Source organism: Mirounga angustirostris, unplaced genomic scaffold, assembly GCF_029215605.1.
Source record: "Mirounga angustirostris isolate CCGP_5_RB_7025 unplaced genomic scaffold, mMirAng1.0.hap1 SCAF_3, whole genome shotgun sequence".
In the NCBI taxonomy this organism is placed as follows: domain Eukaryota; kingdom Metazoa; phylum Chordata; class Mammalia; order Carnivora; family Phocidae; genus Mirounga; species Mirounga angustirostris.
This window is the reverse complement of record NW_026991711.1, coordinates 94335246-94347836: the sequence shown is the minus strand read 5'-3', so window position 1 is coordinate 94347836 and position 12591 is coordinate 94335246. Positions and strand designations below refer to the sequence as shown.

Sequence of the window (12591 nt, the reverse complement as noted above, 5' to 3'; positions counted from 1 at the left end):
TTATTTTTTTATTTTTTAAAAAGATTTTATTTATTAGAGAGTGAGCGAGAGAGCACTGGGGGATGGAGGGGGAAGCAGACTCCCCGCTGAGCAGGGAGCCCCACATGGGGCTCCATCCCAGCACAGGGCTCAGTCCCAGGACCCTGGGATCATGACCTGAGCAGAGGACAGATGCTTAACCAACTGAGCCACCCAGGCGCCCCATAAAATTAACCACTTTAAAATGCATAATTCATGGGTGCCTGGGTGGCTCAGTCGGTTGGGCGACTGCCTTCGGCTCAGGTCATGATCCCAGGGTCCTGGGATCGAGTCCTGCATCGGGCTCCCTGCTCTGCGGGGAGCCTGCTTCTCCCTCTCCCACTCCCCCTGCTTGTGTTCCCTCTCTCGCTGTGTCTCTCTCTGTCAAATAAATAAATAAAATCTTAAAAAAGAAAAAAAATAATAAATAAAATAAAATAAAATGCATAATTCAGGGGGCCTGGCTGGCTCAGTTGGAGGAATGTGGGACTGTTGATCTCGGGGTCATGAGTTCAAGCCTCCTTTTGGGTTTAGAGATTAATTCCATAAATAAAACTTTTTAAAGAGTGCATAATTCGTTGGTGTTTAGTACAATCACTATGTTGTGCAACCATCACCTCTGTTTAGTTCTAAGATATTTTTGTCATCCCAAATGGAAACTCTGTAACTCCCATCAGCCCGTGGTAACTGCTAGTTGGCTTTCTTTCTCTCTCTAAGGATTTGCCTGTTTTGGATGTTTTATATAAATGGAATATTATCCAATCTGTGACCCTTCATTAACTTAGCCTAATGTTTTTGAGGTTCATCCATACTGTGGCATTTATCATTACTTCATTCCTTTTTATGTTGAATAATATTCCACTGTATGATAAATCATATTTTGTTTATCCATTCATCAGTTGATGGACACTTGGGTTGTGTCCATCTTTTAGCAACTGTGAATAGTGCTGCTGTGAATATTCATGTACAAGTGTTTGTTGGAATACATGTTTTTAATTCTTTGGGGTATGATACCTAGGAGTAGAATTGCTGGGTCATATGATAATTCTATGTTTAATTTTTTGTGGAACTGACAAACTGTTTTCCATAGCAACTGTATCATTTTACATTCCCACCAGCAATGTAGGAGGGTTCCAATTTCTCTACATCCTCAACACTTGTTATTTTCCATTTTTTAAATTGTAGTCATCCTGGTGGGTGTGAAGTGATACCTCATTTGTGGTTTTGATTTGTATTTTCCTAATGATTACCGATGAGCATGTTTTTATATGTGTACTGGTCATTTGTACATCTTCTTTGGAAAAATGTCTATTCAAATCCTTTGCTCACTTAATTAAAAAAATTTTTTCTAGTGTTCATTTGAAATATAGTTGACATACAATATTAGTTTCAGGTGTACAACACAGTGATGGGACAATTATATATACATTATGAATGCTCACCATGATAAGTAGTTACCATCTGTCACCATACAAAGTTGTTATAATATTATTGATTATATTCCCTATGCTGTATTTTCATCACTGTGACTTATTTATTTTATAACTGGAAGTTTGTACCTCCTAATCCCCTTCATTTATTTGGCCTATGCCCCAACCTACCTCTCCTCTGGCAGTCATCAGTTTGTTCTCTGTATTCATGAATCTCTTTTTTTGTGTGTGTTTTGTTCATTTTTTTTTAGATTCTGCATATAAGTGAAATCACATGGTATTTGTCTTTGTCTGACTCATTTTACTTAGTTTAATACCTCCTAGATCCATCCATGTTGTTGCAGATGGCAAGATTTCATTCTTTTTTTTTTTTTTTTATGGCTGAGTAATACACCATTGTATATATACACCACATCTTTATTGATTCATCTATCGGTGGACACTTAGGTTGCTTCCATATTTTGGCTATTGTAAATAATGCTGCAGTAAACATAAGGGTGCGTTTATCTTTTTGAATTAGCGTTTTTGTTTTCTTTGCATAAATACTCAGCAGTGGAATTACTGGATCGTATGGTGTTCCTGTTTTTAATTTTTTGAGGAACCGTCCTACTGTTTTCCGTAGTGGCTGCACCAGTTTACATTCCTGCCAACAGTGCATGAGGGTTCCCTTTTCTCCACATCCTCCACAGTACTTATTTCTTGTCTTTTTGATACTAGCCATTCTGATTGGTGTGAGGTAATATCTCACTATGGTTTTGATTAGCATTTCCCTGATGATGAGTGTTGTGGAGCATCTTTCCATGTGTTTGTTGGCCATCTGTATGTCTTTGGAAAAATGTCTATTTAGGTCCTCTCCCTGTTTTTTAATTGAATTATTTGTGGGTTTTTTGTTTTGTTTTGTTTTTGGTATTTAGTTTTGTGAATTCTTTATATATTTTGGATATTAACCTATTACTGGATATATCATTTGCAAATATCTTTCCCCATTCAGTAGGTTGCCTTTTCATTTTGTTGATGGTTTCCTTCATTGTGCAGAAGTTTTTTATTTTGATGTAGTTCTAATAGTTTATTTTTGTTTTGTTTCCCTTGCCTGAGAAGATTTATCCAGAAAAATACTGCTAGGGCCAGGGTCCAAGAGATTACTGCCTATATTTTCCTCTGGGAGTTTTATGGTTTTAGGTCTTATAGTTAAGTCCCAATTTCATTCTTTTGCATATAGCTGTCCAGTTTTCCCAACGCCATTTATTGAAGAGACTGTCGTTTCCCTGGTGTGTATTTTTGCTTCCTTTATTGTAGATTAATTGGCCATATAAGGTTGAATTTATTTCTGGACTCTATCCTATTCCATTGATTTTTGTGTCTGTTTTTGTGCCAGTACCATACTGTTTTTATTAACATTAGCTTTGTAGGATAGTTTGAAATCTGGGATTTTGAGATCTCTAGCTTTGTTCTTCCTTAAAATTGCTTTGGTTATGGTCAGTTGATTTATGATAAGGGTGCCAGAGCCATTCAGTGAGGGAAAGAATGGTCTTTTCAACAAGTGGTGCTAGGAGAACTAGATAGCCATATGCAAAAGAATGAAGTGAAGTGGGAACTTTAGCTCATGCCATATACAAAAATTAACTCAAAAGGGATCAAAGATCTAAACATAAGAGCTAAGACTATAAAACTCATAGAATAAAAAATAGGGACAAATCTTCATGACCTTGGATTTGGCACCAGTTTTTAGATATGACGCCAAAAACATGAATAACAAAATAAAAAAATAAGCTGGACTTTTATAAAAATTAAAAACTTTTGTGTCTGAAAGGCCATTATCAAGAAAGTGAAAAGATTCTCACACAGAATGGGAAAGAATATTTGCAGATTACATATTTGATAAGCATTTGTGTCTAGAATATATAAAGAACTGTTCCAGGGTGACTGGGTGGCTCAGTTGGTTAAGCGACTGCCTTCGGCTTGGGTCATGATCCCGGAGTCCGGGGATCGAGTCCCGCATTGGGCTCCCGGCTCAACGGGGAGCCTGCTTCTCCCTCTGACCCTCTCCCCTCTCATGCTGTTTCTCTCTCGCATGCTCTCTAATAAATAAATAAATAAATAAATAAAATCTTTATTTAAAAAAAAAAATAAAGAACTGTTACAACCCAATAAGAAAAAGACAACCCAATTTAAAAATGGGCAAAGGATCTGAATATAAGATATACTTCTGCACATAAGATATACAAATAGCTGATAACTAAGGATGTCAAGCATCTTTTCATGTACTTGTCAGAGAAACTCAAAAATCAAAACCACAATGAGATACTACATACCAACTAGGAAGGTTAAAATAAAAAGATAATACTAAGTGTTGGTGAGAATGTGGAGAAATCTGAGCCTTCTTAAACTTTTCGGCAGGAATATAAAGTTGTGCAGCTGCTTGGGAATATAGCCTGGCAGTTCCTCAAGTGATTAAACATAGTTATTACCACATGACCCAGCAATTCTACTTTTAGGTACATATCTAAGGAAATTGAAAACATATGTTTAGACAAAAACTTGTACACAGATAGTCATAACAGTGTTATTTTTACTCTCCTAAAGATAGGAAAAAAACCCCAATTATTTGTCAAAAGATGAATGTATAAATAAAATGTGTTTTATTCATATAACGGGATATTATTTGGCCATGAAGGAAATGAAGTACTGATACATGCTACATGGGTGAACTTGTGCTAGGTGAAAGAAGCCAGTCACAAAAGACCACATATTTATATGATTTCATTCGTATGAAAATCCAGAATAAAGAAATCTGTAGGAAAAAAAAAAGATTAGTGATTTATTGGTTGCTAAGGGCAGATGGGTAGGGACTTGAGGGGGTGGTAGGAATGGTGGTTGGGGCAATAACTAAAAGATACAAGGCTTCTTTTCGAGGTATGAAGATGTTCCAGAATGGTGGTGGTTGTACGTATCTGTGAATATACCTTTGAATTTTGTACTTTTAATGGGTGAATGGTACGGTATGTGAATTATATCTCAAAGCTATTTTAAAAAATGCATGGATGGGTGCCTGGGTGGCTCAATTGTTGAGCGTCTGCCTTCGGCTCAGGTCATGATCCCAGTGGCCTGGGATCGGGCCCTGCATCGGGCTCCCTGCTCAGCTGGGAGCTTGCTTCTCCCTCTCCCACTCCCCCTGCTTGTGTTCCCTCTCTTGCTGTGTCTCTCTCTGTCAAATAAATAAATAAAATCTTTAAAAAAAAACCATGGATTTTTGCATGCTTGTGTTTTATTCCACTTAAGGTTTTTTAGTGGGGCCCCTGGGTAGCTCATTCGTTAAGTGTCTGCCTTCAGCTCAGGTCATGATCCCAGGGTCCTGGGATTGAGCCCCGCATGGGGCTCTCTGCTCAGCGGGAGGCCTGCTTCTCCCTCTCCCACCCTCCCTGCTTGTGTTCCCTCTCTCACTGTCTCTCTGTCAAATAAATAAATAAATAAAATCTTAAAAATAAATAAGGTTTTTTAGTACTCAAGAGACATGATTTAGAGTTGATTTTGTTGATTCTTTGTAGGAAAAAAAATCCTGGAGACTGTAGTAGCTAAGGCACAAGACAGTGGGCCTATAGACTAATAGTGGCACGGAGACTGCAGCAAAAGGAATGCTTAGTACATGGATATGGTGGAGGGAGAGTTCTAATGAATATTAGAACTGAGTAAGATAAAATTCAGCCCTGGTGGAGGGGGGTGACATTGATTGTGTGGAAGATCATGAGAGCATAGTCAGCTGTCATTGAGAGAGGAGTAAAAGAATGAAGTGGAAAAAGGAATTTCAGTGGAATGGTGTGTTTGGAAGCCAGATTTAGAGGGTTTAAAGGAATTGTTGGGGACAGTCTTCTTTTTGGGACTTCCTATAGTCCCTTGTACCTAGTAGGTGCTTAATAAATATTGTTTAGTTGTTGGGGAAGTGCATGAAGGGAAGTTGGAGGATTGCCATGAGATTTGGTAGTAAAAGGAAGGAAGGAAAGAACAGCAGCTAGAGAATGGCTGGATAGGGAGATCTGAGTTTGTTAAATGAATAAGAAAAATGTTTCTCAGGAATTGGTTTTATATACACAGAGATTGTAGGATGAACATTCTAGAAAAGACTACCATTTTATGCTGGGAAAGATGGAAGGCTGATGAAAAGATAATATCTTGTTGGTCTTAATCTTCAGAAACCAGGATGTGAAGTGAGGACCGGGTTTGAAAGAGGTGGTGACCTGGAATAATTTGTTAGGAGGAAGGAAAAGAAGAATGTAAGCAGCAAGGATGGTCTAGATGCAGCTGAAAATTGAATTTGTGGTGGGGTAAGGAGGATGGCTACAATAGGTAAAGGGGATTAAGATAAACAAGTTAGGGTGATTAAAAAGTAGAGCATAGGGAATATAGTCAGTAATACTGGAATAATTTTGTATGATGACACATGGTAAATACACTTTACACTTATTGTGGTGAGCTTTTGTACTTTATATAATCGTTGAATCACTGTTGTACACCTGAAACTAATTTAATATTATATGTCAACTATACTTCAATAAAATTTTTCTTTTAAAAAATGTGCAAAGGGCTTAAATAGATACTTCTCCAAAGAAAATATGCAAATGCTTGGGACGCCTGGGTGGCTCAGTTGGTTAAGCATCTGGCTCAGTCGGTTAAGCGTCTGCCTTTGGCTCATGTCGTGATCTCAGGGTCCCGGGATCAAGCCCCCCGCATCGGGCTCCCTGCTCAGTGGGGAGCCTGCTTCTCCCTCTGCCTGCCACTCCCCCTGCTTGTGCTCACTCTCTTTTTCTCTCTGACAAATAAATAAAATCTTTATTAAAAAAGGGGGGGGGCACCTTGGTGGCTTAGATGGTTAAGTGTCTGCCTTCAGCTCAGCTCATGATCTCCGGGTCCTCGGATCAAGCCCCACGTCGGAGCTTCAAATGAATGAATAAAATCTTTAACAAAAAAAAAAAAAAAAAAAAAAAAACCTTAAGAAAATATGCAAATGCTCAATAAGCACATGAAAGTATGCTCAACATCACTAGGCATTAGGGAAATGCAAATCAAAAATCACATGAGATACCCTGTCACACGCATCAGGATGGTTGTATCAAACAAAACAAAGCAAAACAACCTCAGAAGATAACAAATGTTGGGGAGGTTGTAGAGAAATTGCAACCTTACGCATTGCTGGTAGGAATGCAAAATGGCACAGCTACTACGGAAAACAGTTGGGCAGTTTCTCAAAAGTTAAACATAGAATTATTATATTCCATACTTAAGTATATACCCAAAATAATTGAAAGCAGGGACTCAAACAGATACTTGTATGCCATTGTTTATAACAGTATTCACGATAGCCAAAAAGTGGAAACAACTCAAATGTTCATCAACAGATGAACGGATAAACAACATGGTATATACTTACAATGGAATATTATTCACTTTTATTTTTATTTTTTTAAGAATAACAAAAAATATTTTACTAAAACATAAGATTTACAGACGTTTCCAGACAAGCCATACAAAATGATCACAAGCTTTTTCTTGAAGGAAGGATTCTACACTTGACAGCAAAGTCACAATGTTATTAGTGAGGCCTGTGATGTTTGTTTAATGTTCCCATTTTGGTTCAAACAATCAAGCTTGTCCATCTACAGCGTCTAAATAAAGTTAGACTTGGCTAGAGAGCATATTCTGAAGAACTGGTTAGCTGCTTTTAACCAATGCAATTAGATTACCATAAAAAGGGGGAAAGGAGCCCATAAAATTAAAATAAAACCACCTCTCCCCCTCAAAAAAAGTAATAAAGAAAAACACCCACATCCCTGCAGCTAACCCTGACAACTACCTTCATTCACAGTACTTTATACTCAAACCATGATGGGGGAAATGAATAAATGCAGAGAAGGGCCACTGCTTTTAAACGTTTCACAACAATCCAGATGGTACTTCTAGCCTCTGCTCATGCTTTACAACAGTGAATCAAGACAAGACATAGATTTGCTAATGTGCATTTAATCACCGAAGGACTGAAGATGTCTGGGCTTTTATTTTGCAATGTTTCTGAGACTGTGTCCATTAAATGCAAACAAAAAAGAAGTGGCAGAACAGGAGAAGTGATGCACACTTGATTAAATCGATTTTAAATATTATTCATGGCATATAGCCTAGTCCATGCTCTAGCTGTTTCTATGGCTTGGGCTTCATTGGTCTTCCACTGCTCCGCTACATCATTTGCTAATGGATCATCTGGATTGGGAGCACTTAACAAAGCCTGGATCGATAGCAGAACTGTGCGGATCTGCAGTGCTGGGAACCACTTATCTTTCAAAATATCTAAACATATTCTTCCCAACTTGTCTACATTAGGATGATAAATTTTGGTCATGAAATGTACTTCAGGGGCTGCCATCGGGTATTCTTCTGGTAGGAATAGTTCAAGCTTAAAAGTCCCTCCCTCAAAGGGGGAATCCTGGGGACCAGCAATGACCACATGAAAATAACGGGCGTTGCTCTCATCTGGTTCTGCTTTAATGCCAGGAACTGGTTCTGTCAGCAAACGCTGGGTTTCCTTGATAATCCTGTGGGGCAGCCTGGCCAGCTTGTCAGATCCCGAGTTCGGCCTCTGGTCTCAACTCTGGCTCCACTCGCCTCACGCATGGAATATTACTCAGTTTTAAAAAGGAATGAAATTTTGGAGCCTGCTATAACATGGATGAACTTTGAAAACATTCTGCTAAGTGAAATAAGCCAGGCACAAAAGGACATAGATTGTATGATTCTACTTATGTAACATATATAGACTAGGCAAATTCACAAGCCACAGAAAGGAGGAAAGAGGTTATTAGGGATTGAAGGGAAGGAGTGTGAGGAATGATTGTTTAATGGGTACCAAGTTTCTGATTGATGTGATGAAAAGTTCTGGAAATGAATATGGTGATGGTTGTACACGTTGGGAATATATTTAATGGCATTGAATTCTGTATGCTAAAATGAGAAATTTTATGTTATGTTAAAAAGGAGAAATGGAAGCTGATGAATGTTAATAAGTGGGGTCAGTGTAGCGGAAGTTTCCATGTAGTTGGAGAACCTAGGCATCGAGAGTAATTTTATTAACAAGTTAGAGACAAGGTTGTGATAAGTTGGGGGTATCTAATTGATCTGAGAGGTGACATTCAAGGTAAAATCTCGTTGTGGTATGTAACCCTTAGGGAATTGGAGCTTGGGAGACAGCAGAATTCAAATTCTAGTCTGTCATTTTTTAGTCATGCAATTTTTGTCATATTACTAAAGCTTTCTGAACTTCTTTCCATGTTAAGTATTTGTTAAATGGACAAATAAACCATAATTATCAGAGTAATTGTATTAAATGAACATATGTTTAAGAAAAAGAAAGAAGTGCCAGCACTTAGGTAGGAATTTTAAAATGAGAAAAACAGAGGAAAAATACTTGAGGAAATAAATAGTTTTCCCAGAATTAAAGGGAGATAAAAGATCGCAGCTTTAAAAGCCCAATAGAATAGCAAATACAGTTAAGGAAAAAAAAACACACCTAGTTACATTATATTGAAATTTAAGACTATCGGAGTTAGAGAAGTCTAAAAACTTTTACCAAGAGAATTAATAACATTATTAAGGACCAGAATTCAAATTGTCATCGTACTTTTCAACAGTAACATAAGCTGCAAGAAAAAGAGTAATACATTTGGAATATTAAGAGAGTATTGAAAGAAAGTAACTTTCAACCTTGAATTTTGTTAAGGAGACAATTGTCATTCAAGTGTAAGAGCATGATTAAACTATTCTCAAACATAGAAGACCTTTAAAGATTAGCCATACAAAGTCCCACATGGGGAACATTTCTGTAGGAAGAACTCAAATGAGTGGAGAAACAAATCTAGCAGATGCTATTAGATATATGTGATGTATACATGTAAGAGTGTAAAGATGCTCAAAATACTAAAATAAAGATTGTTGTCTTAAAAAAAATTAGCCACAACCAGAGAAAAGAAATAAGAGAAAGTATGTTCATAAACATGAGGATTGGATGGAGGGGAGATCATGGGCATGAGGGCATGGTAAGTTCTTCTCTTGGTAAAGGGATATTTGGTTAGCACTTGTATTTATCAAAAAGAAAGGCGGTAAAAAGTGCAGGAAATGCAAAGATACAAGTTGAAATAAAGATGTTCATTAAAAGGCAGAGATTGATGATTCAGTAAAAAAAAAATGTGTGTGTGGTATGTGTATGTGCATATATATATTTTACAAGAAGTACCCTAAATCATAATTTAAAATTACATAGGAGGAGGGGCATGGGTAGGATGTGTATGACAATAGTTGAAAATTGAGATCCCAACAATGCTTTTGCTTAAGTGGGTTGTATCTATTGATAGTTACCTTATTAGAAATTAAAACTGGAAAATTAAACATTTATCTATCGGCTAATTTTAAAACAGCAGTAATCTACCCCTTGTAAGTTATAACATAAGTAACAAACAAGTATTTTGTTAAAAAAGATTTTATTTTATTAGAGCGTGCACGCGCGCAAGAGCATGGGGGTTGGTGCGGGCAGAGAGAGGGAGAAGCCGACTCCCCGATGAGTGGGGAGCTTGACGCAGGACTGGATCCCAGGACGCTGAGATCATGACCTGAGCCAAAGTCAGACACTTAACCCACTGAGCCATCCAGGCTCCCTAGCAACATACAAGTATTTTTTTTTTTTTAAACATACAAGTATTTGTGAAAAACAGCTATTTCACTAAACAACAAAAGAATTTAGTGAGAAGTGTAGTATCGTCTTATGCACTTTTGCCTATCTCTTTAATGTCTGGTCTAAGAGAACATACTTAGATTCTCTTTTCTGCTTCTGCATTTACTCTGTTGCAATATATTGTTTTGATTGAGTTATGTGAGGAGAATCCTAGGACCTTGTGGATCTTTTGGAAAGTATCTGGGGGAACCTTTGGGTCCTGAGACCACACTTTGAGAACTGCTTTTTCCAAACAAGTTTCTTTGCTTATTACTGACCCTCCCTCCCCATTTGGTATCTTCTCCATTGATGGCCATATTTTTTCATTGTCCCGTATTTCCTCCCACCTTCTATTTTTATTTTTGCTATTTCCTACCTGACATTCTTTTCCATTTTAAGGCTGATCTCCCAAGTTTTCACTGATGCTTCTAGTCTCTGTGACTATCTCATCTCTAAAATCTGTTGGCAAGTATATAGTTAGTTCCACATGATTCATACTTCAGTGTTCTAAGTTTTCTTGTGTTTTTTCTTTCCAATCACATTATAAGGCTCCTTTGAATTAGAGACTCTCAAAATCAACAAGACAAGAGTTTCCCCTTACAGCGTTTAGTACAAGGTGATGTTTGTTGGTTGATAGGAAGTAACACTTTCTGCAAAAGTGCATATAGATCACAAATTCTCTTTTGGCCTTAAGTAGTTTATTGGAAAATTATAGTATCTTACACGTTACCTGATATATGGTAGTATTTTTGGTATTGCAAGTAATGTTTTATTATTTATTTATTAGAGAGAGAATAGTGTGTGCATGACCAGGGGAGGGACAGAGGGAGAGAATCTCAAGTAGACTCCCCACTGAGCATGGAGTCCTATGTGGGGCTCGATCTCAGGACCCTGAGATCATGACCTGAGCCGAAATGAAGAGTTGGATGCTCAACTGACTGAGCCACCCAGGTGCCCCTAGATCTTGTATAACTAAAACCATCTTCAGTTCAGGCTTGTTGATCTTATGAGTCATTTATTGATTAATTTATTTTCTTACCATTTCAGAAAAAAGCCAAAGGACAAGAGCTCTTTGATCAGATAATGTACCATTTGGACCTTATTGAAAGTGACTATTTTGGACTGAGATTTATGGATTCTGCACAAGTAGCAGTGAGTAGCTGTTTTTTTGGAGGTTCCAATGTGGGGGTAGAAATGGAAAATTTCAGATGACATGCTAAGTGCTGCAAGACTAAATATTCTTACTGTATTCTCTTTTTCTTCTGATTTTCTTATTATGGTCTGAAGCTTTGACCCCTTCAAAATAACCTGAATAAATAAAATCTTAAAAAAAAAAAAAAAAGTAACCTGAAGTGCTTGTTAAAAAAATGTGATTCCTGGTCCTAGCCCATATTATTAGAGCATGATCTTTGCAGTTGAGGCTAGGAAATCTTTTTTTTTTTTAATTTATTTTTGAGAGAGAGAGAATGAGTGAGAGAGCACTAGAGGGGAGAGGGTCAGCGGGAGAAGCAGACTCCCCGCTGAGCAGGGAGCCCCATGTGGGACTCGATGCTGGGACTCCAGGATCATGACCTGAGCCAAAGGCAGACGCTTAACAAACTGAGCCACCCAGGTGCCCTGGAAATCTGTCTTTTTAATAACCACTGGGTTGGTAGTTGGGCATACTAAAGTTTGAGAACCACTGTGTAATGGAAAGGGTGCTAAAATGGGAGTTTTGTGGGTTCTTGTGTAAGTGATAAAAGTTACTCATTTGCAAATTAAGGTGAGTAGACTAGGTTATCTTCAAGATTCCTTCCTGATCTTTGATTCTATAAATGTTCTTTGACCATGTACATTTCAGATGAGAGAAATGTATATGTGATACAGTAGGAAGTTGGAAGCTTTTCAAAGATCTGAGTACTATATACTAGAATTTGACTGGAGGGTGTTTGAGTGAAAGTAGTAGATGATAAGATTGGAAGGTGGATTATTGGCCAAACTGAATACCAAAAGTATTAAATAATAGACGGGCAATATTTATTCTCTAATAATAGGGATTAGGGTTTTTTTGAGCAAGGAGGTTATATTTTGCTTCAGGAAGTATTATATGGAAATATTGTATAGGATTATTTGGAATGCACAGAGATTGAAGTTAGAAAGAGTCATTGCAAATACTGGGGATAAAAGTAATGTTAAGGCCTGGAATAGGATATTCACAGTAGCAGGGAGGGGGAGGGAGTAGAGATAAGGATACCAAGACATTAAGCTCTGTGTTCTGGAAGTCTGTGATGGAGGAGTGTGTATGTATGTGTATGTGTTTAGTGACACACTAATTGTAGTACATCTAGGACTCACAGGAACAATATATAAGAATTCTCAAGTTCTTTTTGGAGTGGGGCATTCATTCATTTGGTGTGA

The 12591-nt window shown here is 37.6% G+C and overlaps 2 protein-coding genes across 5 annotated transcripts in view; one reads left to right on the top strand and one right to left on the bottom strand.

Annotated features, from left to right (window-relative positions):
• Nucleotides 1–12591, top strand: part of EPB41L5 (erythrocyte membrane protein band 4.1 like 5) — a 143116-nt gene that overhangs the window by 13946 nt on the left and 116579 nt on the right. For all 4 annotated transcript variants that reach the window (XM_064586415.1, XM_064586414.1, XM_064586416.1 and 1 more), the window contains one exon: nucleotides 11242–11346. In XM_064586415.1, the coding sequence (XP_064442485.1) occupies nucleotides 11242–11346 (105 nt within the window). The remainder of the gene's footprint in view (nucleotides 1–11241; nucleotides 11347–12591) is intronic.
• On the bottom strand, nucleotides 7552–10511 carry LOC123838410 (ubiquitin-conjugating enzyme E2 N-like). Its single transcript, XM_045867406.2, has 2 exons — nucleotides 10473–10511; nucleotides 7552–8046 (listed from the first exon to the last, which is right to left on the bottom strand). Exons 1-2 carry the CDS (start codon nucleotides 10509–10511, stop codon nucleotides 7588–7590), a joined length of 498 nt encoding a protein of 165 aa, XP_045723362.1. The 3' UTR covers nucleotides 7552–7587.

Bases quoted from the DNA above. Each gene is read 5' to 3' on its own strand.
- LOC123838410 (XM_045867406.2), bottom strand. From the start codon at position 10,511: ATGGCCATCAATGGAGAAGATACCAAATGGGGAGGGAGG. The intron at 8,047-10,472 runs GTCAGTAATAAG...GGATCTGACAAG, and splicing joins ATACCAAATGGGGAGGGAGG to CTGGCCAGGCTGCCCCACAG.